The sequence below is a fragment of the Antechinus flavipes genome, chromosome 2 (assembly GCF_016432865.1).
Source record: "Antechinus flavipes isolate AdamAnt ecotype Samford, QLD, Australia chromosome 2, AdamAnt_v2, whole genome shotgun sequence".
NCBI classification, from domain to species: Eukaryota; Metazoa; Chordata; class Mammalia; order Dasyuromorphia; family Dasyuridae; genus Antechinus; species Antechinus flavipes.
The window spans coordinates 639,649,669-639,677,584 of record NC_067399.1 but is presented as its reverse complement, the minus strand read 5'-3'; the positions used below and the strand labels follow the sequence as shown (position 1 = coordinate 639,677,584).

The following is a 27,916-nucleotide window of genomic DNA, read 5'->3' as shown; positions in this document are numbered from 1 at the left end:
ATTTTGATGATGGATGAAAGCAGTAGTGTATTCCCAAATTAAAATTTTCCCAAAATAAAATTATGTACAAATGATATATAGAGCAGTAGTGTATTCCCAAAACAAAACATATTTGGCTTTGTAATTTACTGGGAGTTTTTGGTAAGATTTGCCTTCCTAATTGTATTTTGTCTAGTTTCATGTTATATATAGTTTGTATTTCCTCCCAGAATATACTAATTGAAAGTGGGCAAGTCAGGCTGGGATTAAATATTTGCCCCAGAGAGTTGGTTTTCATATACATTTAAGTCCAAATGCCAAGGTATGTAAACATGTAAATTGGAGTTATAGCATTATACATGGAACTTCAGGGTAGAGAGGAATAAAGTCATAAAATGTTATGACAGTGTAAAGAGTAATTGGGAAAGAAGAGCAGGGTGGAGGGGAAGGTAATTTATTGTAAGTAGCTTAGTAAATATTTATTAACTCTCCTTCCATGTCTAAGGTATGGGGCTGGGTCCAGGGCACATCTGTGGCTTCTGGAGCTTGTCTTGTGTTCAAGGTGGGGGGCATTTATTTCCAGAGAAGTGATTAGGCTGTCAGTGTGGAGGAAGGGGGGTCATCTCTGAGGACAACAGTGAAGGAGGGAGCCGGCTCTTCCTGAGGAAAAGATCCTGAGATCATAGATTTAAAGTTGGGAGAGACCTCAGAGTGTCAGAGGAGAAATGACTTGCACGGATCAGAAGTGGGATCTTTGTTCAGATCCATTAAGCAGCATTAAGGTGGAAAGGTGGCCCAGAGCCTGCTGAGAGTTCTTGGGGTTGGAGAGGGCGCCTGTTCTTCCCTAGGACCATGAAAAGGGCCTCAGCCTCCCCTCCCGTGTCCCCTTCCGCGGCTGGATTGCCATTCTTAGAATACTTCCAAGCTGCAGGTGGCGTGGGCCATGACTTGAAGGTTGGGTTCCACTGCAGGTGCTTGTGTGGGTAGCAGAGGATTATCTCTGTCGCACCGTGACCTTGGTTTGGCATAAGGGCAGAAGACGTGTCCTTGCGGTCTTGTAGGAAAGGAGAGCCCAGAAATCTCTGTTTTGTCTCCTGATTCCTTGTCTCTCCCTCATTCGCCTCCCTTCACATCCCACTGGTTGAGAGTCCTTTCCTTCTGGGAAGGAGAGCTTCACTAGGACTAGGTCCAACACACCCTTTATGAGTTGTTCCTCTTGGAGTTGTGGAAAAATGTAAGAATTTTATTAAAATTTTAAAGCTAGATCAACTTTAATTTTGAAGCGAGATTCCAGAAAGATTTGCTTGCTTCTGATGAATGTCAGGAGCTTGGCAAGAGGGACCCCTTACGAGATGTTACGTTTCATACTGGCCGGCTATGTTGTACCTGGCCGTCAGTAAAGACTGTGAGATTTTGATTTGTGTCCTGAGGCTGCACCACGATGGGGTTGTGACCCTGGGTGCTCCATGCTGTACCAGTGGAGCGCAAGGAGGACCAGGAGCTGCTGCCCGAGTCTGGAGGGGCTGGGGTCTCGTAATGGCTGCTTGTTCCTGGCTGTAATCGCTCATGAGGACCAGCCCCATTCCTCGCAAAGGCCATCATCTGCTTTGCCGCCAGGATCCCTGAAGCACCTCCGAGAAAATCAGGATAGTGGCCCATCTCTAGGTTAGCTCTCCTCCCTCTCCTGGCTCACAGAGAGACTTTGTCCTCCCAGAAACTTTTGAACGCATCAGCTCTTGGTCAAGATACTTTTACTCTTCTAAGTTTATCTTGGAGATAGTAATAACTGATAACACTCATTTAAGGACTCTGCTCTTAGAATGTGCCCAGTAGGTAAGAGTTCAGAGTTTAAATCATGTTTTCTGGTGGGTCATCTTAGGACAGAAACCATCTCCTGACAGGAATCTGAGGGTCCAGTCTGCTTAGTGCTGGAGGAGAAGGTTCTTCAGAGAATTAAAAAAAAAAAAAACATTTATCTCTCTCTTGTTGCCAGTAATTATGGCAAAGTGACTTAAAAGGAGTAGACTTTTTGAGACAGTATTGAATTATTTTGGTAGCTCCAGATCCTGTGAGATTTAGGCGAAAGGAAATACTCCTTTTCAGTTTGTAAGAGCAGACCGGAGGCCTGCTGCCTTGGGCATCCCCTTGGGCTTGTGCCTTGTCGGGAGGTCTGGGGGGCAGGAGAAAAGGGTGGCGGGGCTCCCTCTAGGTGGCTTGCAGGTCCCTGGCGGCTTCCCCAGGAAGGCGATTCAGCTACTGGTCTGTTTCTTTATCTGTGAGTTAATGAGTTCTGGTTCTTGTCGATGGTCTGTTCACGTTCTGGGTCTCCTGAGCGGGTAAGGGCACAGCTGAAATTCTGCTGGAATCACTGCGGTTACGGAAAGCCCAGCTACGTGCCCTCATCCAAGGGACGGTTCTGGGAAGAACTGCGGCGTCCGTTTGTCCCGGCTGGGCCGGCCCGAGCTTACCTCTCCTTGCTGAGAAGCAGGCCCCGGGATACCTCGGGACCTGCCCTCAGCGAGCGAGCTTTGTGCCTCCCCTCTGGGTTTCCCTTTTCATTCTCCATTTCTGTAGGGTCGGACCCTGGAGCAGGGATGTGAGTGCAGAGGCCTGACCTGGGCAGCCCCTTCCAGCTGAGCCTCTGTGCAAGTCCTCGGTGTGAGAGAAGCGCATGCACCTCCTCGGAGCAGCCATTACGGGGCCCGCTCTGCCGGGCCTCTGAGCTCCTGGGTGAGCCCTGGCTCATGGGCCGCCGCTGGTCAGAGCCTCCTCTCACTGCCATGCTGTGATTCTCTTGTTTCAGCACTGGCACCATTGGGGCAAGGCCCCAGTTCTGAAGGAGCTTCTCCTCCCAGTCCACTCTCGGGAGGACAACCTACTTATTGGGTTGGGTTGATTCCATGAATTCCCATCTATTTCCTGATATTTATCTAGCTACTTATCTGGTTTTACCAAGATCTGGTCATGACCAGGGTGAGATCTGTTTGCTCACTCATGAAGATAATACTAAAAGTCACTACCGAGGCAAGCTTATAAATCATTTTTTAGAAATAGCTTCTTTAATCAATAACTCTTTTTATGGATTATATAGGTAGATAATGGATCCCGAATCTGTTGGCCTATTGTTGACCTTTATTTGGAATAGGGCAGGCAGTCTAGTGTTTTTCAGAGCTTCTTATAGGTCTGGCTCATTTTGCAATCTTTATATGAGAAGCATTTATCTCTAAAAAGCTTTGGGTCAGCCAGATTTAGGAGACATAACTTGAGAAAGAACTTTGTTCCTGATCTGGGTGGAGCTTTATCTGAAGGATCCATGGGCAAAGTAGATTTAGAATGATGATTTTTTTTTTTTTTTGGCCTTTATGTTTCCTCCCCCATTGATCTCTCTCTTCTTTCCCCTACAAAACATGAACTTGTTTTGATGGAATTGAACTCTTTTATGAAGCTGAGAAGAGAATTAACTCCTACATTGAAAACTGTGCTAGAATAGTACTTGCTTTGAATAATTGGGGTATTTTTTTATTTTAATAGGAAACCTGGCATCTCCTTAGAGATAGGATTTGTTTTTTCATTCAATAGTGACCTATGGATAATAGACTTTGTATAGAGTCACTTTCTAAAGGATATAACTTTGCAATTGAATGAAAAGCTTTGTAGTTGAAGGTCAGCCAAAGACCTAGAACTGGGAGGAAGTCGGAGTGCCCCATGGAAGTCCATTTTCCTCTATAACTTTGGAATTGGAAGGAAAGCTTTGTAGTTATAAAGGTCAGCCAAAGACCTAGGACTGGGAGGAAATCAGAGTGCCCAATGGAAGTCCATTTTCCTCTGGATCAGCCTATATTTAAACCATGGCTTTTCATAAAAACAAAACGAAACAAAACAATATATTGGAAATGGGATCTTTACAGCCTTCTTTGGTAACACTTTTCAAAATGTTGTCAATTCCTGCCATCCCCAGAAACAGTAAAACTTTTGAGGGCAATTTTGCAAAGGTTTCAGTGTTTAGAAAAGCTAATTTATTTTTAATGTTAGAATTACTTAGTCCTATCTAGTTGCTGAGCTAAGAGACTCAGGAGAAGAGGAGCTCAGATTGTTTCTTCCCTACAAGAGATGACAAGTTTCTTCCCTACAAGAGATTCTTTCTATCGTATTTCTTCCCATTGTGTGGGAAAGGCCTGTGAATGTTAGTAATTCAAGTAGTTATTTTAGTTCAGATCTCATAAATGAATCTCAGATAACCTTTTCTTTTCTTTTCTTTTTTCTTTTTTTTTAAACTTACACAATTTACTTTCCCTTGATTGATTTTCTTGGTCAGCCAAATCAATAAATGGGAGCACTCAGTGACTATCAGGTGTCAGTGTGCCCTGGGCCTACCTTTTGGCCCAGCAACAAAGATGTTAATTGAGCTTCTATATTACAGCCTAATACTATTTGAGGCTTCCTTTCCTGAGGAGGGCTTGGATTCTACTTTCCAGCCTTCCTTATGATAAGGCCCTTCATTCTTATCCATCTTTGTCTTTTCAGTATTCTTTTAGTATTTTCTCCTATAAAGTACATATAATTATATTTGTGACAATGGGGTTGTAGTGACAATTGCAATATTTCTGGCTTAAGCGGAAGTGATATCCAGAGAGAAAATGGGAAAGCATTTGAGAACTCCAGGTCTAGTATCACCCACTGGCAAATGAGGAAATGAGTATCAGAGGGCAAGGTGTGTGGATGCTTAAAAGCAAAAGCCTTTTTCTTCCCTCCCCATTTGTTACTTACCTGGTGTCTGAATCACAGAGCATATCTCTAAAATCTCATTCCCAGCCCTGTCTGCCTTTTCTTTCTGAGAGAAGATAAGGTCCTTTGGGGAAATTTGTTTTTCTGATTCTTTTTTGTTCATCCTAATCAGGAACATAATTATGTAGCTGCAGATGGGCTTTTATTTACTTTATGTAAAAGCATATTTACTTTTTTTTTTTTTTTTGCCCCATTGGCTTTGGCTGGGGTGGGATGGGGGGGAGATAACTAATTATATAGGGTGATTTTATTTCAGGTATGTTTCATCTTGTTTGTGAATGTGGAAGTGAGTTTGTGTTGCCACAGTGAAGTTGTTGACTCAGTGAAGAGAGCCTTACTTAATTATCATAGCTCTCAGTACATAACAGGAACTTAATAAAGGTGTTCTGATGGTTCCTGACAATAAATATCTTCCTATTGACTGTGATCAGTAGCTTATGATTAGGGGAGAGAACATAGATTGCCAGACTAACTTCATTCTAATACTTTGCTCCTTAAATTCGATTCCTTCTGTTTGATTAGGATTATTTGAGATGGAGGGAAGGGAGGAATTTACTAATCTCGATCATGATAATCCAGTGTCTTTTGAAATAGCACCAAAAGTGTTTTTTGCCCCAGTTTTAGATTTGGATTTTGAAGCTACAAAGTTTTATGGTTCAATGAAAAATAAAATAATGTACCTTTGGCTCTATTCTTCTAGGATTACAATGGAGAAAGTCAGTGTTAGCTCCCTGGCTGTTTTCCTGAAGAATTTCTCACTTTGTTGGGTAAACTTAATCCTTAGCTTGAAGTTCAGTTCTTATTAGGAATGGGTGTTGTATGTTGTCAAAAGCTTTTTCTGCATCTTTTGAGATAATTATATGATTTCTGTTGGTTTTGTTATTGATATGGTTGATTATATTCACAGTTTTCCTGCTATTGAACCAGCCCTGAATTCCTAATTTAATTCTTATTAATCCATGTAGTTTTCATTAGCTTGTCTTGGTCAGTCTTGCAGATCATTTCCCAGAGCAGTCTGTAAGAAGCTGGGTGGAACTCATTTTTGTTTTCCACGGTATTATAGGCTGTAAAGCCAGAGTTTCCAGCTCTTCTTGAAAAGCTCTTGGGACTTGTATTGTGCAATAGTGATAGAGGAAAAAAAAAAGGAGAAGCAGAGGAGAGTAAAACCTCTTTCCTGATAATACAATTTCAGGGTGGAAGGTTTTGATCTTAGGTAGTATCTTGCTAAAGATTAGTTATCAATTGTAACCTATCAGTGGACTTTTATGCATGTAATACTGATAAATCAGGATTGACACTGACTTTTGTATTTCTCCCATAAACTCCATGGACTTAGTGCCCCTTCTGAATGACAGGCCAATCAGTCCGTTGGTACATTCAAAGGGTCATAGAAAAACTGTATTAATCATCTACCTTTGGAAAAAAGCATCTCTTTTTGGTCTCTTTTAACTTCGTGTCACTGTGGATGATCATTCCCTTTTGGATCTCACAAGCAGAATAGGACAGGCAATGATATGTAATGTTATGTTCCTCTTTCAGACAATAAGGAATCAATATAAGATCTTGTGCAGGTGGTTTATTTGCGATCAGACACAAAAAGAACCCAACTGCAGGGCCACATTCAGGTCATCACCTTCTCTGGTCTGAAAGTAAGTCAGAGGGTTAGGAAGACTCTTCTTAGAGTACTTGGAATGAATTAGCTAAATGGACCATTTTCTCAGCTAGTAGACCTCTGATCTGTCACTGGAAACTGGACTGGAAAATGTAGCAAGCCAAGTCCAAGGACATGTTCTGATAAGACACCAGGGTATCATCTACCTTTCTCTGCTAGTGGTAGAGAGTGAGATTCGAAGAGAGTCTCACAGAATGAATGGATGGGGCACATTCCGGCCCCCCCCAACATCTTTCTAGTCTGTGGTTAGTTATTGAACATTCATGATTTTCAGTGTCTTGTGGCCCATAAAAATCTTTTTTTTCTATTTATTTTCTTCTTGACTATTTGAGAGCTAACTCTGCTCCAGAGTGAAACTGAACCCACATGGAATCATTTTAAAAAGAAAAAAGGACAGTAGGGTAGACCCAGCTTGTGGGCACCTTCCCAGGGCTAAGAAATCTAGTGGGTCTGTGGTCTAAAAGTGACCCTTCCATGGTTAGATTTCCATGACGTCTGCCTCTTATAACCCTCTCCTCAGGATCCTTGACTTTGGAGCTGCTTTTTCCTTATAGGGTCTGCGTTTGCATTCTCTTCCTAGGATCCGTCCCCTTTGTGACCCACAAGCTATTCAGGGAGCAAGCCAAAGGTAGGAGCGGAGCTGGCAGCCCAGGAACCTCTGGGCCTGTCCTCTTGTCCTCCCAGCTCTCAGGAGGAAATGGACCCCAGATGTAATAGAATCTCACCTCTTTACCAGGGGATCGGTTTCTGTGACACCTCCATAGGAGTTTCTAGATTGGACAGGAGAAATGTTTTTCTTTGATTTTCAATTTTATTTTCTAATTGTGTGGAGTTGGAAGAAAGAACACTAAAAGGACCATCTTGCCGGCAACCTATACCATCTTTGTTTTGCTTCAGAGAAGGCAGCTGTGTATGATATGAGGTGTGCTAGAATTTTCAAGAGAGCAATGCTGGAATCTTAGCTCTGATGTCTACTGAGACTGTGTGACAGTTGGCCAGTTGCTTAACCTCTCTGAGCCTTAGTTTCTGCATCTGTGAAATGGGTATAATATTTATATTTACATTATTTGCAAAGTGTTTTCTAAACTTTAAAGAGTTATATAAATTAATTAGTTATTAGCAAAATGATGATATAATAATGATGATGATGATGACCTAGGTTTTTGTTTTTCCTTCCCTCCTCCCATTTCCAATTAGCTTCCTTTAGTTAGAATTAGAAGGTGCTTCAGAGGTCATTAAATGTGACTTGGACCCAAATGGGAATGACCCCTGCATAGATATACTCTTGAAGATCTCTAGAGTTGGGGATTCATTATCTCATGAAGTAGCCTATTCTTAGTTTGGACCTCTCTAATTATTAAAACATTTTCCTTAGATTTGCCTCTTCAATTTGTATCCATCCATTCTTGTCCTGACCTTTGGAGCCAATGGGATAAATGTCATCCTTCTCTGCTGTGGCATGTCCTTTCGAGTACTTACCAATGGTCCTGTGTCTGTCCCATTCCCCACCTCCCCAACTTTTCTTCTTCAGATGAAATATCCCTATTTCATTCACTTGATTTTACTATAAATTTTCACTATCCTATTTACCTTCCTCTAGATATACTTGGGTTTGTCAGTGATTTGAAAAACTATACTATCTTTGGCTTTTGATTCATTTATGTGTCTTCTCACAATCTTACTTTCAGAAAATGATTTTTTGAATCAATTAATAAAAATTAGAGATGAGGGAACCTACTTCAGCAAAACTTAGCAACTTAAATAAGACACCTAACTTATTGAATGCAGCAGGGACATTGTATCATCCTTTACTTGAGCAAAGGAGCAGGGGATAGACTTTTTAGCACATCTCTAGGACCAAGATGGTTTTGTGGTGGTTCTTTCATCACTGAGATCATTTTTATTGCTTGCTATGTTTGTTTTCTTCATTCTGCATCAGTTCATGTAAGTCTTCTCCATCTTTTTTTTTTTAATTAACTTATGTTCATTGTTCCAACACGTATAGTTGACCCCTTAGAGCGATTGACTTTTGTTTCTAGTTCTTTGCTGCTACGAAAGGATTTGTAGTAAATATTTTGACATATATGGGGCTTATCTTTCTAATTTTGACTACCTTGGGTTATATGTATTCATCGTCTGGGTCATTTTCATAGATAATTCCAGATTGCTTTTCAGAATCCCTGGATCAATTCTCAGCTGCAGCATTAGTGTGCGTGTCTTTCCAGAACTTTCCCAACATTTCATTATCCTTAAAATATGAACTGAATATAGTACTCTATATTTTGTCTAACCATAGAGTACAGAGACACTTCATTTTGAACACCATAGTTATGTCAGAATAGTTTTCTGTCCCTTTACCTTTTGGGTTGTCTTGCTACACTGCTGAATCCTATAAGTTTGTGGTTCACTGAACTGCCAAGGTCTTTGGGAATTATCCTGACTCTTGTCCTTGTGATTACTCTCCTGCCACTGTAGGATTGTAGATTTAGGCCTGAAAGGGACTTGGAAAGATCTTATAGTTCATTTAATTTCATTCTCCATTTAAAGTGGAGAAGTAGAATGAAGGAAATAGAGATAATAAGTCTGTAAGTAAGAGAAAGAGAATTATGTTACTATTTGTAGGAAAAAGCTTAACCTAGTGCCATGATGTGTGAAGGGAAGGGTCGCCCAAGACACATGACCAGTCTCTCACGGTATTAATTTTCAATATGTAGCAGCTTTTGTACTTTAATTTCTGGAATGTCATTACTTTTAAAGTTTAATTAAAAACATTTCCCAGTTGATGTTTTGCCAGAAGTAGTTTTATTGCTTCTGAATCATGGTATGATTATTTTGTTTGGAAACTGAAAATGTCTCTTAATATCTGATGGCAGCTTTGCTCAAGTGTGGATTTGGGCAGAGTGGACGGCCTCTAGGTCTCCTTTCATGTCCTCCACTGTCACGAACCTGGCTCTTTACGCAGGGAGGCTAACGACAAATTTGTCTGGTATCACAGAAGTACACTCGGCAGATTGTTGCCCCTCATTACCTTGCACCTGTCGTTGTTAGTGACCAGAGGACTCAACTTCCCTGCGTGTGTACTTCGTTCCAGCCCCTGCTTAGCATGTGACATCTGAACAGGAGTTTGCCTTTGTCAACAGTCACTGTCACTGCTGCCAGTGTCTAACAAGGACACTGACCTTCAATTACCCTTTCCCCTAACTCTGTGGGAAATGGGCAAAAATCTATTAGTTTGCGGACTTATTGTCCAGGATCCTGACAAAAACCTGTTAACATTTTGAGCATTGTTGGTATTTTTCCTGCTAAAGTTATTTCCTGTGTTTGGGGGATGGCAGGGAGGCTGCAGTGCTGTGAAGGCTTAGGGTGTCCCTGAGAGTGTAAGAAACTTGGGAGCCGCCTGCCCACTCCCAGGACTCCACTGCCATCTCGTCCTAATCCCCTTGTGGCAAAGTCCCAGTTCTGGTACTTTATTTTCCAGCTGAAAAAAGATGAAGAAGTCTTCTGGAGCAATTCCATGGCCGGGGGATTGAACTGTCCCTCAGGTTCCTCACTTACCATTGAAAGAGCTGGTGACTGTCAGTTCTTAGTCTGCGGCGTACCTTCATGGCCTTGCACAGTCCCTCCTGAAGGTCCTGATTGCCGCCGCCTTGGAGGAGGGCCACCTGTGCGAGCTGGAACGCGCTGTCTCCCTCTGTACACCTTTCCCTCCCACAGACTTCTCTGCTGAGAGCCTCAGCCTTCCGGCCTCCCGTTCTGCAGGCAGCAGGCTCCCTGGGGAACACGGGCCCTCTGATTTTGGCCGCAGGGCCTACAGTAAGGGCTTTGTGTTTGAGGTAAAAGCTCCGTGTCCCCCTCTCTTACCAGTACCCGGTTGGCTGCCAAGTTTTACTGTCTCAACAACGTTCTTATCTCACCTTTCCTCTTCTCCTGGGGCCGCCCCCTTAGTATTTCAGGCCTGTTTCACTTCTCACCTGAACTGTTTAAAAGACCTCCCGTTTGCCTTCCCTGCTTCTGGCCTCTCCTGTCTCTGGTCCACCCTCCTCACAGCACGAGGAACTCCTGCCTGAAAACTCCCTTCCCTCCCCCTGCTGCTGGCCGCCTTAGCTCGGCGAGATGCACGGAAGCTCGATAGGCTGAGGGGCTTCCTAACTCGCCTCAGCCGCATTTGCTGCCTCCTGGCTGTCCCTCCTCTGGCCTTAGGATTCCCAAAGGGGCCGGCCCTGCCTCTCCCCTGCTCACGGAGGGCTCCAGGATCTCTGGCGTTGGAAGCCCTTCCCAACCTGGCTCTCAGCCATGCCCTGCTGCCCTCCATCTAGTCCCTGGGCCACCAGCCTCCCTTGGGCCTGGAGAAGTTCTGGGCTCCTCATTCTCCCTGTGGGCTTTCAGAGTCCTTGGATTCCTCCAGAGGCTCAGGGGCCACCTCTTTTCCAGCTCCTTCTTGATTTCTCCCAGTTATTCCTACTTTTATCTGCGTTCATTGTTTGTCCACTACCCACCCCCATCCCACTAACCCCAGAGATCAAGGGCTTTCATTTTTGTCTTTGGACATGGACCCTTCCTTTGTTGGATTGAATGGGATTGCTCCCTGCCTCTTCCGTTCATTGGCCAGGGCCAGGCTTGTGTCCCTCATTATGCAGAAGGAAAATGGTCTGAGCAGTGGTCTGAGTCCTTGACTCCTCCCAAGGAGGCCATGGCAGGATATGCACTTGGGCTTGAGAGTTAGAGATATGTGCGTACCTGGTCAGAGAATATACTGCTTTAAGCTAGAAGATGTGGTCAAAAAGGTAATTGTTAGTGTGTAAGGTTCTCGTGCTCTCATTATCTACATTCCTATCTATAAGCCATGCCCTGCCTGTGTCATTTAAGCTCGTCCTACAAAACGCTGTCAGGCTTCCCATTTGTAGCACCCAAATTGCCCCCTTGTACACGGTACTTATTAGGTAACGGTGAAATCACTCAAGACCTTGAAAACGGAGACTCCTGGGATGCCTGTGGCTTAGAAGGGGTTAAAAGATTCCTTAAGGCTAGGTTACATCAGGCTTCTCTCTGGGGCTTCGACCTACACAGGAGCATCCAAGAGCAGCCTCCTCCATCCCCCAGGGACACTGCCCTGCCAGGCCCACAGAGCCCAATAAAGTGCTAAGCTGAGCAGCCTTGCAAGGCTCTCCGTCCCCAAAGACTGGCGCTGTTTGTTTATGCTAAATTAGCAAGGGCAGTGATGTTCACTATCAATAAGCCCAGACTTGGGGTCTGGGAAGGATGTTGTGGTCACTGACACATTGTGTGACTGTGAAAAGTAACTTTTTGGGGACCTGAATTTCCTCTGAAAAACCGAGGACTTTAGACTGGGTGGTCTTGTGGCTAATATTGCATCTTGAATTTTCACAATAGGGGCCTTAGTCACCCATCAAGTTTATTTTCTGTCTTTATCTGTGACAAATTAAAAGGCTAGTTGGACAATCATAACTCTGGAGTATATTTTACCGATAAACTGAGTTTAATTGGAAAAAAGTGATAAATTTTGGATTTTGAATTCCTTGTATATTTGAAAACCCAAATATCTGATTTATTTCTCTCCACCTGGCGTGTGTATTGTTCCCTGCTGTCTGTCCTGATTGTTGGAGAACGAGGGCTGGTAACTAGGTAGAAACCATGATCTTCAGAATGAATTTTCTCTGAATGGCTTTCCCTCACAGTCACAAATCTGACTTCTCAGCTCTAGACTTTCCCACCAGAAACTTCTTTTTAGCGGTTGGAAGCTGATAATGCTTTTTGTGGACGATAGCTTCTTTAGATCCTGTCAAAGAAGGGCTCTGGCAACTACCTCTGCTGTAGGTGGTTGTGTTTGGTGGTAGCAGGAGGGCGGCCCTGGGGAATGGCCCAGGATAGACACCAGTCTCTCGAGGAGCTTTGTGTTTCCTCGGCGTCCTCTGGAGAGGGCCTTCTCCTTGCTGTGTGCTAATGGTGCCATCCTTTGCCAGAGCCCTCAGAATGAACCCCTCTTCTCTCTTCGGATTGGAAGAGCACTTGTTCTGAGTCATTGAGGGGCAGCAGCATGGACATGACATAACTACTCGTTTCTGTATCACATACAGGGAGGATCCTCATGTGGGAGAGGGATTTGTCTTGTTCCGCTTGGCCCTGGAGGGCAAACCAAGACCGAGGAGAAGCCTTCCGTGTCATGGCAGAGTGCAAAGGGGCAGATCATGGTTGTTTTAAAGAGCAGCTTTTAATCCATAGGACCCGAAGCTTGGGCCCTGCAGCAGCTTAGTGCTTCTCTAGTCTGACACCCAAACGAGCTGTGTCCCCCTGAAATCGCTCGCTCAGAAGGAAGTGCCTTTGTCTGAGCTGGAGGTCTTGGAGAGGAGACCACCTGTGGAGTCTGTTGTAGAGAAAGTTCTTGCTCAAGTTGCAGCCAGATGGACCTTAAAAGTTCTCTGATGGTTGTAGCCCCTTCCCTTTTGTTTCTTGGAGGCCACAAGCCTCTAGCAAGCCTCGGTGACAGCACTGTGCTCCTTTAAGACGCAGTTCAGGTGCTCAGGGACGTCCTTTAACTTCTCAGCTGTTATATTATCTCCCTCCTTTAGTTACCTTGTATTCATTTATGTGTGCGTATGTTTAGTTCTCCCTTTTGGGGAATTATGTTCCCTAAGCAAAAAAAAAAATGTGAGCAAAAATTAAAACAGTAGGCCAGACGGGCTGAGATTGTTAGGTATTTTGGGGTAAGAGTGCGGAGGTTCTTAATTGTAAAGGAAAATATTGATTTGGGAATGAAATAATCTAAGAATACTTAAATACTCCAGGAAAGACTGAATCCTCTTTTTCTTTCTTATAACAGTTCTTTTTCTTGTGTTTTGTTTCCAGAAAGCCATTGAGCCCTATCAGGAAATCCTGGAGGTATACTTGATCAATGCCAAGAACTATGTAAATGGACACTGCACCAAATATGAGCCGTGGCAGTTGATTGCATGGAGTGTGCTGTGGACTTTGCTGATCGTGTGGCTGTATGGGTTCATCTTCCAACCTGAGAGTAAGTGTCCAACGACCTGTTTTGGGGATGAGGAAGGGCCATTCTGGGGTGGTCAGTTCCAAGACTTGAAGGGACTGGCCTCCCACTGACACTCGTCCTTCTTGTTCTTGATCCCATCTGCTGAGGGTTTTAGTGGTGCTTTTATGGCCTACCTTTTAAATATTCATTTCCTTGATTTCTCAAAAATCAAAATCAGGGTCATTATAAACTTCTAGATTCAAGCCTGAGGAGTAACTTGGGCTGTCAAGAAAATCCCCCCCAAATTGGATTCCATATGCAGACTTGCTTGGGATGGCAGTTCATGACTGTTACTTTATGCAGGCAGGTGGTGAAGTGTGCTATCCCCAGGAGTCAGATTCAGATCTGGTCTTAGACACTTAGTAACTGGGACACCCTGGACAAGTCTTCTTACCTCCGGTTTCCTCAAGAGTAATAGCTTACGTCCGGTTTCCTCAAGAGTAATAGCACCTATGTCCTGAGTGGTTGTGAGGATTCAGTGAAGTAATATTTGTGAAGTGATTTGTAAACCTTAAGGAAGTATTTAAATGTTAGATCATCATTATTATCTTTTTCTATTACAGGATAGGGATAGGATTATGATTTTGGGCATCTTCTTTGCAACTGACAGTTTCAGAGAGTTCCCGAGTAGGTAGAGATTTGACCAAGTTCATACTCCTGGTATCTCTCAGAAGTAGCACTTGAACTTGGGTCACTTCAATTATTTCTAGAAGAAGAATCATGAATCTATAGATCCAGTCCAAATAGTGCTCCCCAGCTCTAATCCCATGTTAGTAACTTCCTGCTGGACATCTCCACCTCGGGACCTCCTGCCTGGATTTACTGTAATAGCTACTAACTGGTACCCTTTCTTCCAATCTCTTCCTTGGCCTGGCTCTCTGCCATACGCCTCTCAAAATAATCTTCCTGAAGTCCAGATCTGACTATGTTAGTCCCTTGTTCAAGGATCTTCCCTACATTTGTCAGGCTAACATGTAGATTGCTTAGCTTAAGACCAGCTCACTTTTCCCTATTTATTTTCCATAACTCACACATTCCTCATTTCAGTCGTTTGGGTCTACTTTATCCAAATGCTGCATTCTTTCTAATATAGTCCAGAAACATCTCTCCTCTTGCGAGCCTTAGCTATCTTTAGACTTCATCTGGGTTTAAATATCTGAAGTCTTAGAGTACATGTTGATTTCCTGTCTCCAAAGCCTTTGAACTTAGGACCTTGTGCATTAGATATAGAACAATTAATCAAATTCAGTGTTGAATAATTGAGAATAATCATTTATTATTTCTGTCTTTTCTCTGAAACTGTCCATAGCATCAACTTACCCTAATGGAGAGAGAAGGGAAAGAAGACGTGTTTGTTTATTATACAGTTATTCTGTTTTATGTGCTTCAGAACCTCTGGAAAGTGTCTTTTTAAAATTTGGGTGAAAGGGTATAGGTAGTTTAATAACTCTTTGGACATAATTCTAAATTGCTCTCCAAAGTGGTTGGATCAGTTCACAATTCCACCAACAATGAATGTGTCCCAAATTTTCTACCTCCCCTTCTAACATTTGTTACTCTCCCCTGCTAGTATTTTAGCTAATCTGGTATTTTTTTTTTCCCCTAGTAAGTTTATTTATTTTTCAGTACACATTATTTTATGAATCATGTTGGGAGAGAAAAATCAGAGCAAAAGAGAAAAAATTTTAGGAGAGATAAAAAAAACAGAAAAAAAGAAGTGAGCACAGCATGTGTTGATTTACAATCAGTCTCCTTAGATATTTTTCTGGATGCAGATGGCATTTTCTGCCCAAAGTGTATTGGGATTGCTCCAGAAGAAGAGCTTGGAAGAACCAAGCTTTTTGTTGCATTCTTGCTGTTACTATATATGATGTATTCCTGAGTCTGTTTGTTTTGCTCAGCATCTGTTCATGTAAATCTTTCCAGGCCTTTCTAAAATCAGCTTTTTCATCATTTTTTATAGAACAATAATATTTCATTATCTTCATATATCACACCTTGTTCAGCCATACCCCAACTGATGGCATCTACTCGTTTTCCAGTTCTTTGCTATCACAATAAAAGGCTGCCACAAACATTTTTGCACATGTGAGTTCTTTTCCTTCCTTTATGATGTCCTTGGGATATAGAACCAGTAATGGCCCTGCTGGGTCAAAGGGTATGCACAGTTTTGTAGCCCTTTGGGCATAATTCTAAATGACTCTCCAGAATGGCTGGATCATCTCGCAACTCTACCAACAATGTATTAGTGTTGGATAGTGTCTTATGAAATCATGGACTCTTTCCCAGAATAATGTTTTTATGTGCATGAAATCAAATATAATACAGAGAATTACAGAGGAAACCAAGCACATGGGAATATACTTGTCTGAAGATTAACATAATGAAAACTCCTGCTCTGTGTTTGGTGGTTGGGATAACCTGCATTTGAGAGTGTTGTGGATGATTTCAGTTTCTGTAGCTGTGACTTTTCAGACTGATGACAGTGTCCCAGGTGAGCATGTCCACAAAAGGACTACATCCAGCATTCTCTTCTATGTCATGTTGCAAATTTACTAATTTGGTCAATGGCTATTTGCAAAGTAGCCTTAACTCCCTCTCTTTCAGCCTGTAGAGTTTACCTTACTTCCAGTTTTTCCAATCTCAAAAGTCTTTTCCAGCAGTTCTGTGTTTTGGTGCCCATCAGCTTAGATTTACCTTCCCATAACTCTCCAAAGAGACCCCTCCCTTGTGTGCCAACGATGGCCTTCTCATCTCATGCCCCTGTCATAGGGCAGCCTTCCTGTTTTAAAAGATCAACTGCTCCTTGGCCCTTTATTCAGATGTGTTGGAGCCTTCTTCAGTGTTAAGAAGCCACCTTGGAGAGCTCTGATTCCGAAAAGGAGCTTCTCCTACAGCCGACTTCCAGGGTCAAGCAGAACAAATCTTGTGTCCCTGCAAAAACTCTTCACGTCACTGGAGACAACTCTCATGGGCATGCTGAGCCTTCTCTTTTCCAAGCCAAACATGTCCAGTTTTTTCCTTGAATTGTTACATGGCACAAACTCGCCATCTTGGTTCTCCTGCAGATCTGTGTCCTCCTTAACGTGTGATGTCAAGTATCTAGTTCTGAACACTTACTTTCTCATTAAGATTACATGTTTTTTGTTTGTTTTTTTGGCAGCTGTATCCCATTTAAAACATTGACTTGAAGTCTACTAAAGCCCCCAGATCTTTTCCTGTTGAATTTTCTTCCCTATCTTGAAGTATTTTTCTTTTTTTCTTTCTTTTTTTAAAATAACTTTTTATTGACAGAACTCATGCCAGGGTTTGAAGTATTTTTTTTAACCCAATTGTAGGGATGTAACATGGAGGAGTGAGGGGAGAATATTGGCTCTGGAATGAGGGGGGCTTATATTATTGTGGACACAAAACAACATAATTCAGCCTCAGTTTCCTCATCTGTAAAATGAAGGTGAGGTTTCTTTCAGCTTTGTCTCTTTCTGGTCTGTGATCATATTTACCCCTACTAAATTTCTTTTTCTTTTTTTTCTGAGGAAATTGGGGCTAAGTGACTTGCCCAGGGTCACCCAGTTAGGAATTGTTAAGTGTCTGAATCCAGATTTGAACTCAGGTCCTCCTGACTTCAGCTCCTCCATTGTGCCATCCAGCTGCCTCATCCCTATTAAATCTCACCCGAAAAGAATCAGCTTAGTGTTCTAACCTCCAAAATCTTTAAAAATCTGGGCTCTGTTATCCTGTATGTGAACAGTACCGCCATTAGACTGGATTTTAATCTTCTTTATCTTTGTAGCTTCCCTGGGCTTAGGTTTATTACTAGGGGAATGTACCTAATAATGAACATTTATTAAGTAAATGCTCCCATAACACTTATATTGTGATTTGGTGGGGTTTTAAATTTTTCTTTTATGGGGGAAATTAAGTTTAAAAAGTTTACTTTTGGCCTGGGTATGTTTGGGATGGATTTCTATTGGACTGGATCGCTGCTTAGGCTGAGTCTTGGTGGAGATCTGGGATTCTCCAAGAAGCCAGAAGGTCTTTTCCCATGATGGGGGGTGGGGAGGCTGAACCACCTTATCTGAGGCTTATCTCTCAGTGGCCTTGGGCAAGGCCCACTGGGGACCAGCAGCCTTCCACCTTTGAAGGCAATCCATTTTTCATTCCTGTACAGTCTGTTGTCCACTAAGTCCTCCAGATGCTTTTTTACAAAAACTGTTTATTCATTGCCAAATCCTGTACTTTTTTTTTAAATAACTTTTTATTGATAGCACCCATATCATGGTAATTTTTTACAGCATTATCCCTTGCATTCACTTCTGTTCCTATTTTTCCCCTCCCTCCCTCCACTCCCTACCCCAGATGGCAAACAGTCCTTTACATGTTGAATAGGTTACAGTCCAAATCCTGTACTTTTACATCAAATTATTAAAGCAAAATCAAGTTTATTAAATTGTATATAGTCAGATGCTGGCTGTCATTCAGAGTGCTGGTCCTTAGCTTTATGTCATTGCAAATTTGCTACACTCCTGGAATGGAAGATTGAAGGGCTAAGGATTTGGCATATAGTGGATGCTTTAATATTTCAGGATCTATAACATCTCACACCATTATTCATATAAATTCAGATGGACTCATAATTTAGATATAAGAGGAGACATCCTGACTTTTCAGATCTTTGGATAGAGAAAGATGTCATGACAAAAAAAAAAAAAAAAGGGAAAGAGAGGCTCACAGGGAATAAAATGAACAATTTTGACTATATAAATTTAAAGGTTTTTTTCATAGTATTTAATTTTTCCAATATATGAAAAATAGTTTTCAACATTTACCTCTACAAAATCTTATTTTCCAAATTTTTTCCTCCCTTCTTCCACCCCTCCAAAACAGCAAAGAATCCGATATAGATTAAACATGTGTAATTCTTCTAAATATATTTCCATATTCCTCATGTTGCACAAGAAAAATCAGATCAAAAGTATATAAAATTGAAAAGATCTGAATAAGGAACTCTAATGCAATTAAAATTAGAAGAGAAATAGCTAACTAGGAGAAAATTTTTGCATTATATTTCTTTGATAAAAGTCTCATAACCAAGATATAAAAGGACCTGATTACAATTTATAAGACTTAAGAGTCATTCCCCCAATAGATTTGTGGTCAAAGAATATGAATGAAAGTTCTCAAAGAAAGAAATAAAAGCTATCACCAATGCTATGAAAAATGTCCATTTCACTATTAATTAAAGAAATGCACATTAAATCAACTTTTAGATTCTACCTCTCACCTGTAAGTTTGACAGAGATGACAAAGGAAGAAAATTATGTTTGAGAGGCTGTAGAAAAATGGGCACATTAGCACCTCATCAGTAGAGCTGGAAGTTGTACTCTCATTCTGGAAAGTCATTTGGAATAGGTTCCCAAATGATTAAAGCATACATCCTCTTTGAGCCAATTATACTACTACTAGACTGATCAAAGAAGGAGGAATAAGACCCCTACAGAAAATGACTATGGTAGTTCTTTCTATAGTAGCCAAAAGCTGGAAACTTGGGGGATGCCCACCTGTTGCATAAAAACTAAACAGACGGGGGCATATGAATGTAACAGGATATGATTATGCTGTAAGCAAGTATGAAGGGAGCAGTTTCAAGTTAAAATGGGAGAAGACCTTAGTGAGCTGATGCAGAGTGAAGTGAACAGAACTAGGAGAATATGCAACAACAGTGGGGGGGGGGAGGGGAGAAACAACTTGGAAAGACTTTAGAATTCTGCTTAATGCAGTGATCAACCCCTAATCCAGAGGCCTGAAGATTAATTATATAGAGAGGAGTTGGAGTTAAAGAAAGAGATATATAGTTTTGCACGTGGCTTTAATGCAGGGACTTTGTTTTGCTATTTTGGACTATGTGAATTAGGAAGATTTTTTTTTTCTTTTTAAAGATTTTAAATTTATCTTATTTTAAAATTGTCTAATGTTGGAGCAGTAGGAGATAAGTATGATTAAATTCACATAAAATTAAAAAAAGAATAGGAAAAAAAAGATATTTCAGGGACTGTGAAGTAGGTGGAAACTTGGATCATAATCTAGCTACTTTTAGGGAAACTGGTCATAGTCCTTTGGACCACCTTGGTTCTTGGCTCAGGAGGTTCTTGGCGATGTCTGCACAGGCCCTAGACTTGGAATTCGGAAATACTGGGTCTGTATCCTAGCCCAAACATTTACAAATCAGTCAGCTGTTCTGTGACTCAGTTTCCTGGTCTTTAAAATGAGGGAGTTGGACTTGATGGAATCTCCACGGTCCCTTTGGGTCTCGTTCTGTCACCCTGTGACTTCTCTGTGGTGGGCGTTACTTCATCTGTGAAATGAGAGAGCTAGAAGAAATAAGGACTCCTTATATTTTTGAGTAGGGAGAGAAAGTGGCGTCACATGAATAGAAATCTATGTGTAGCATATATTTAATTCCTATTAAATTTTGTTTTGTTATAATTACTAATTGTTTGTTTGTTACAATTAACAATTGACCCCAGGCTATTGTCCTGCAAGTTATATGGAAAAGTAGGCCCCTCTTCATGTGTGCTAGCTAATTAAGTAAGAATATGTTTTGCTTAAAAAAAAAATCTCATGGAGTAAATTTGGGAGCAGACAGGTATCATTTGGAGCTGGATATTTAAGGTACTTTCCAGTTGACATTCTTTGGTTTTTATAATGTGATCTGTCTTGCTTTTTCTCATTTTCACCCTTTTTTTCCTTGCTTTCATTCATTTGCTCTCATCTTTTTTTTCCTATTTCTGTTTCTTTATATATCTTTGTATTTTTAGAAGTACCTAAATACAGTCTCCTTATCTTGTGGACTTCTCCTAATTCTGTAGAGGCAGTTTGTTTATTGGTAAAACAGAAAATCTTGATTGGATACATATCATGATCTCATATGTTTCTAATATTCTGTGATGCAAATTAATACCACTTTTTCCCATAAATTCTTTATTTTGGTTTTGGTTGTAGCTATCAAGGTATATCTTATAAAGTAAAGTTTTTAAAAGTGGAAAGAGCGAAAAACAACTTTCTGCTGTTATACAGTGTAGCAAACAGTTTATAGAAATGAATAAATTATAATGATATCTACTGTTCATGTGTTGTGTTCCCTAAAGACTAAGCAATCAAATATTGAGCACAAACATTTGGGCATGGTGCTGGAAACTAGTGTAGGTGGTCAAGGAGATCAAGGTCTAGTTGGAATGATAGGACATATTTATGTAAAAAGATACCATACACTGCCTGGTGTTGGTCTTAGTTAAGTACAAATAAATGCTAGGAAGCACAAATTCTTTCATTGGGAGTTGGGATGGCCCGGCCAGTTATTAATATAAGCTGTTATTAGAATGATTCCCTCTAAAGTATTAAGCAGAAAACTTCACACTTCATACCCTCTTCGTGTGATCAGCTAAATGTGTTAGCACTCTTTTGGAAGAGGCCTTAAAGTATCAAGGGCCAGCCAGAAATTCTTGTTGCTCATTAGAGTCCATGACATGTAATGGAAAGAATGATGCTGAAATACCAGTGATGGGACTAGGTTGTGGCGATGGAAGCAACAGTGGCTTTAAGAGCTCTCAAGCCAGAGATGGTAAGGGCAACTGGCCAGCTAGCAGAGGGGGCAGCACCAGATGCTATTTGACAAATCTATTGTCTGTACTTACTTCTGAGTCACAGTTCAAGCACTTTCAGTAAAGAGGGAGTGGGAATCCTGAGGAGCAGTATTGTTTTCTGTCATCAGGGTTCAAGAACCCTTAGGAACAGTATCATGTCCCTAAGGAGCAGGGGTCCTGAGGAGCAGTATCAGTTGCAATCCCAAGGAATTGGGGGCCCTTCCTAAGTAAAGACCAGAGTACAGAACAGGAAAGCAGTAACCATACCCCTCCTCAGATCATGACATCTTGGAAACTCCCAAAACTTCCAATTGCTAAGGAAAACTGCCCCAATATCCTAAAATCAGGGGGTATAAAATAGAAATTGAAAAATCTATTGATCACCACTTGAAAGAGATCTAAAAATGAAATTTCTCAAGAATATTAGACAAATTCCAGAGTTATCTAGAACAAAAAGAAAATATATAGTCCAAAAACCCTATTCAAATACCATGGGTTACAGAAAATTTAGCAGTTAACATGTTAAAGGAGCAGGGAGCTTGGAATATGATATTCTAGAAGGCAAAAAGTTGGAATTACAATCAAGAATAATCTACCTAACAAAACTGAGTTTTCCTTCAAGGGAAAGATATTTAATCAAATGGAGGATTTTCAAGCATTTCTGATGAAAGCCTAGAGCTGAATAGAAAATTTAACTTTTAAATGTAAGACTCAAGAGAATTCTAAAAAGGTGAACATGAAAGGGAAATTACAAGGAACTTAATAAGGTTAAGACATGGACCTGTGGGGAAGCAGAGACATGTGGGCTTCTGTCGTGTCCTCTATGGGATTGGTGGGATTCCATGATTATTAAGGAGCACTCAGGGCCCGAAATCACTGCAAGCTTTTGCTGTTGAGAACAAGAGAGCAGATTCTAGTCTAAAAAGATCATGATTGGAAGCTTCTTGTTGAGGTAAATGGAAATTTGGAGATCCTGGGAAGTAAAATTCTGGGTCCATGGGCAGGAGAAACTACCAGAAACTGTAGAGCACAGGTGTCAAACTGTGGCCTCCATATGATTTAGAAAATCTTAAATTCACATTATCTATGCTATATTTTTAAACTTATGTCAAACATCTTTCAACTCCATTTTAATCTGGTTGTGCTGCTATGAGGATTGATACCTGAGTGGAGGGTTTGACAGCTGTTGAATAATGGGCTGCTTTGTGCTTCTTTCAGGTTTATTTTCAAGGGCCAAAAAGAAGTTTTTTAGAATCATCAGAAGAATCCCTATTATTGGTACTAAGGTAAGTGGAATTTTTTAATGTCCTTTTAAAATATTTTTTAATATTTTTTTTCTCACCATACATTTCCCATCTAAAGACAAAAAAAGGTTAAAAAAATCACATAACTGACCAGTACATTGAAGATGATATAACAATATTGTGAACCTCTCACCTCTATAAGGAGTGGGTTGTAGATTTCTTCTCCTATAAAACTCTTTTCTCCATACTTATTTTTTAATTATTTGAAACATTGACAGTTTTTTGAGGTTAATCTTTTCATTTACATTGTACACTGCTAGTTGTACTTAATGGGAGTTATAATTTACAATTAATTGGATTATGCATTATTCAAAAATGAAGCAGTTTTGTGTAAAGCAATACAAAATGCAATTAATGGAATGCATGTAAACTTATTGAACTTTTTGATGTTCCCCTTCCCCCACTCATTTGTTCATCTGAATTTGCCTATGTCAAGTCAGGAAGGAGATAATGTGTTGCTGCCTATTCTATTGGCTACAGTTAATTTAAAAAAAGCTTTTTTAAAATAGACCTTAAAATGGATCAGAGGAAGATTGTTTCAGATGGATATGTTGCCAGGGCAAAAAAGAAGAGACTTGTTATTGTGTTCAGATGAAAATTTGATGTGATTAAATGGCATGAATGTGGTGGTAGTAATTTTAAAATAGGACAGGGGTTGTGGTACAGAAAGTAATCAAGCACACAGCAGAATTAGAGGGAAAGGTTGAGTAGCATTAGCTTTGTGAATAATTACAAGAAATCAATGTGTAACAATAATAGAAATGGAATGCCTTTTAGCTGTATGGATGAAAGATTGCAATAAAAACATTCTTAGCAGAGCAGCCCTGTCAACAAAAGCTTAGACAGTGAAAGAAAATGGAAATGAAATGGATGGTAAAGAGATTTTTATTGCAAGGGTTACTTTGATTGCTTTAAAAATCAAGTTCCCTTGCATAATGTTAACATTATGGGAGAGGTGGCCAGTTCTGATGAGGACACAGAACCTAAATATCCTGATCTTTGAGGAAAACAGCCAAAGAATGTTGATACACTGATAAACAAATTTTTAATGTGAGGAAGCAGGTTATTATGTTGAATATATGAACACATTATGCTGAATAATGGGTTGCTTATGTTCTAAAAAAGAGATAATTCACCTGGGATTTATAGCATCTAAGGATCTTGTTAATGCTTATTGTAAGGAGGTGATGCAGAAGGGGATTCAAAATGAAAACTAATGTTTTTTTTTTTTTAATTAGTCTCAAAATCCTTATGTTTTGAGAGGCTATAATTATCCTTTGCCTCCAGTTTTTTAGAAAGCATGGATGACCAGAAGGTATTTTTAAACTGATTTTTCAAGTTATTTTAACCCAGTGTTTGAAAAATAATGCAAGGATTGCTTTTAAAGCATTACTGATTTTTAGATAATGCCCCAGATCATCCAGCTGTACTTGGCGTTAATGGGAAAATGTGAGCATGCATGCAGATTTGATGAGATATGGATAAAACTCTCTGCTTCTCCCACCATTATATCTGAAAATTTGGAAAGACAGAAGACAGTTCAGTCTATGCTGCTAAAATATTTTCAGTGATAATAATAATAATAATAATAATAATAATGTGTTTGTCACATCATCAGTGAAGGCTTATCTTTAGATATGATATTCAGTAAGTTTCCAGCTTTTTAAAATTTTTACTTGTTATAACTGCTCTATTATTGTATAATAAAGATGAATCAGAAATATGTTTTCTTATCCTTTCCTGTTCTATTCCATTATTAGATTTAAAATTGGGTTGGAACAAATCATCATATTTGAGATATAATTATAACTTCAAGAAGGAAAACTACCACTTTACTGGATTTATCATATACACTACTCAAGATCTTGCTGTATGTTGTTTTCTTGGCTCTGCTTACTTTGCTCCACATCAATTCATGTAAATTTTCCCATATTTCTCTGTATTTATCACATTTGTCATTTTTAAAAACTCCTTAGGAATCTACTTTAAGTTCCTCCTTCTGAATAGTTTCCATGTTGTTGCCCTGTATGTCTCGTGCCATGGCTTTCTCCCTCTATTGAACCCCCGTATGGTTTGAGATGAGATGGGTGGTCTTTCTGAACCCCAGACCCTTGTAGATCATATGACCCATTGTATGGTCCTCATCTGATCTCTTTTGTTTTGGTTCCTTCTGCCTCTTCCCCTACAGTCATCCTGTAGCCTCTTATCTTTCAGGGAAACTGTAAGAATTATTTCCTTGTTGTCAAATCTTGACTTGATTGGGGTATATCATCTATTCTCCCCTAATCTCCTTTTCTCCTCTCCCCCTTCAGATGTCCCTTTCTTCTACAGTAGAGTCTTACAAAAGCTTTGATTCACCATTGGGCAAGATGTGAGCTGTATGTTTCAGGCCCATTTCTCCACCCTAACTTTTGTTTCTGTAAATATTTTCATCTTTTATCCTGGAGTGCTTTTTAAAAAAATAATATTTATTTTTCTTTAATTACATGTAAAAGTTATTTTTGACATTTGTTGTATTGTTTTTCCCTTAAATTTTGAGTTCCAAATTCTATCCCTGTCTTTCTTCCCTCTCTTGCCTTTGAGACAGTAAGCAATCTGATATAGGTTATACATATATATGCTCTCCTTCCCTCTGTCTCTCCCCATCCCTGTCTTTATTTTTTTTCTTTCTCTTTCTTTCTCAATAAAGCTTTTGTTTTGGATCATGGACATAGCTGGTTTCTTTATATTTGGCAAATAATTTCTGTTTTGGAGAGGTTTGAGAAAAGGTTGAGGGGATCAGAGAAAATAGCTAGTCCTCAATCTTGTTGCTCACATGACCAAAAGGCAGCCACTTACTTTTTAATTGAATGTTCATATTTAAAGGTATTTAAAGGTTAGGCTCAGATTTGTAGTATATTACCTTAGGTTGCATCTTGAAGTCCTTTGTTCATTGGGACTGATTATTCTCATTTCTGTTCTGTTTTTTGGTGGGTGAAGTATTTGAGTTAATTTTCCTGGAGGTCTTTATCATAATAATATGTACAATTTATTATTTTTATCATTGCAATTTTTTGAGGATCATACATTGACATTTATTATTTAAGTTCAAGAACAGAAAGGGAGTGGGGGGATATTCAGAATGAAGAATCGAAGATGGACGGGGAGGAGGGAGACCAGAGCGGCTCCTCCGTGTCTGCTCTAGATGAGGTCGATCCTGTTTTCTGAGCCTTGGTCCAGAGCACACGATGAAGCACACGATAAGGTGGAGTTCCAGGGGATCCAGTTTTAGGAAGAGATCGGGTGGGGGGGGCGACCAAAGGTAGCCATCCAGGCAAAGGTGGGGCTGCACTTGGACCTGCAGCTTCTCGGCCTGAAGCAGAAAGTTCCTTGCTCATTTCAGCTCTTAGGAAACATGCCTTTCAATCCTCCCATCGCCTCTCTAACTTCTTGTCCTTTGCTTCTGGTTTCCTTGAATGCGCTTCCAACTTATGGGCTGCCTCTCAAGAGCTGTTCTGTCCCCCATTTCAGTGATCTGATCTGGTGAAAGCTGAAGAGCTGCTTAGGCCTGGGTTAAAGTCCTTTCAGGTACCACGGATCTTTATTGTGTATCCTTCCTTTCCAGACACTTGAAGCTGGTCTCTTTGTTCGCAGACCTGGCTGGTGGCTGGTGGCTCGCCGGGCGGCGACAGGACCATGCTGGAGACCCTGTTCTGGCACAGTCTGTCATGCCTGTGGTCTTTGGCGGCCGGGGTCGCCTCAGCTGTCTCCACCACTGCATCATTTAGAGTGGGGAAAGGAGGAAGAAGAAAGAATGGATGGAGTGATGGGGAAAGGGATAGGAGAGGGGAAGGAAAGGATTGGAATGATTAAATTTAACCACTGTGTCTTGAAATTTTGAAGTGTAGGGTTTTTTCCCCTCCTAGCATTGGTCTGTGAATCCTTTTGCTTGGCATTGTTTTTCTGTGTTTAGAAATTCTGGGTAGTTTTTTTGTATTATGTTTTACATTATAATGCTCAGATTTTTTGCTTTTCATGCTTTTTGTTATTCTGGAAGCTCTATAATCCTTAAGTTTTTCTTTGCATCTTATCTTCGAAATCAATAAGTTTTTCTTAGAGCTCTCTCTTCTTCCAGATTCACCTCGACTTCTTTGTGTTTGCATTCTCAATAAATTATTCTCTCTTTTGTTTCTTTTGTGAGACTTGCCAATGTGAGTTCAAGTTTTTCTATTTTGTCAGTTATTTCTGCTGTGCAGGTCATAAATTCTACTTTCATAATTCTCTTTTTAATGATTCAGGAACATAATACTGTTGTTTCATGCTCTATCTGATTGATTAATTTTTCTTATTCTTGGAATATTTATTCATAAATGCCTGGACTTTTGGCTGATTTGATAACTATATTCCCTTTTGATATTCATATCTTATCTGTTGACTTATCAGCTTTCAAAGTTTTTAACTGGGTTTTCTTCCTGAGACATTTGGCCATCTTCGTCTTTTCCCTTATTTTTCCATATTGCTCACTTTCTGACTTATTCCCTTTTCAGTTTGATTTTTCTGGGTATTGAAATTTATAGCTTTCTTGAGCTCTTACTCTCTCCCTCAAGTGACTTCTGAGAGGACAGAAATAGACCCAGTTGCTCCTTCCCTTAGTTTTCCCACAGCCATATACATGTGTTCTTCCCCAGTCCTCTCTGTTTCTCATTTCTCAGACTGAGTTGTATTACATCACAGAATTTCCTGAACAAGTTTCTGCCTTTTGGTTTTCCCTGGCCCTGATAGAAGGGAGTGATAAGTATGTGTTTTTTGGGCAAGCCTATGGATTGGGTTACCCAAGTGGTGACTGGGCAGGGGAATGGTGCCGAGTGAATTAGGGTTAGGGGTTAGACTTTTCTGCTATTAGTTCATTGCACTATTAGTTCATTAGTTAGTGTTCTTAGTGTTTTAGACCACGGAGACAGCTGAATTTTATCTCTTGTATAGAATTCCTATTTTGGAGACATTTTAGAGGTCATGAAAATCAGAGAAAACGTCATTTCTTCATCTTGTTAATCACAAGATCTGGAAATCTGTGTCCTTTTTACTCATCATATTTCCTTGTTTCCATCTTTTTCCTTTAGCTTTTATACCTTTTAAAAAAAGTTAAGGGACAGCTAGATAGTATAGTGCTCTATCTACTGCAGGAGGAAGTCAGGAGGACCTGAGTTCAAATGTGATCTCAGAATTTAACAGTTACGAGCTGACATTTAACCCCCATTGTCATGCCAAAAGTAAATAAATTTTTTTTTTTAAAAAGTTAAGCAGAAAGCACTGTATGATTTGGCACCCATAGTGTTGGCCACTCATATTTGACCAATTTGGATATATTGAGGCAAATTATTTGAATATTTTTGCAGAAGAATCCAATGGCCCACTCAGGGCTAAAAGCAATAAGATCCTTGGTTTCAGCTATTCAAAGAAAGGCCATGTGGCTTATCTGGAGACCCCAAGGGAATGTAGAGGGGGA

At 40.4% G+C, this 27,916-nt stretch overlaps 1 protein-coding gene across 1 annotated transcript in view; it reads left to right on the top strand.

Annotated features, from left to right (window-relative positions):
• SGPL1 (sphingosine-1-phosphate lyase 1) overlaps positions 1 to 27,916 on the top strand; it is a 64,074-nt gene that overhangs the window by 6,532 nt on the left and 29,626 nt on the right. The window contains exons 3-4 of the mRNA XM_051982204.1: positions 13,301 to 13,466; positions 22,346 to 22,413. Coding sequence (XP_051838164.1) covers positions 13,301 to 13,466; positions 22,346 to 22,413 — 234 coding nt within the window. The remainder of the gene's footprint in view (positions 1 to 13,300; positions 13,467 to 22,345; positions 22,414 to 27,916) is intronic.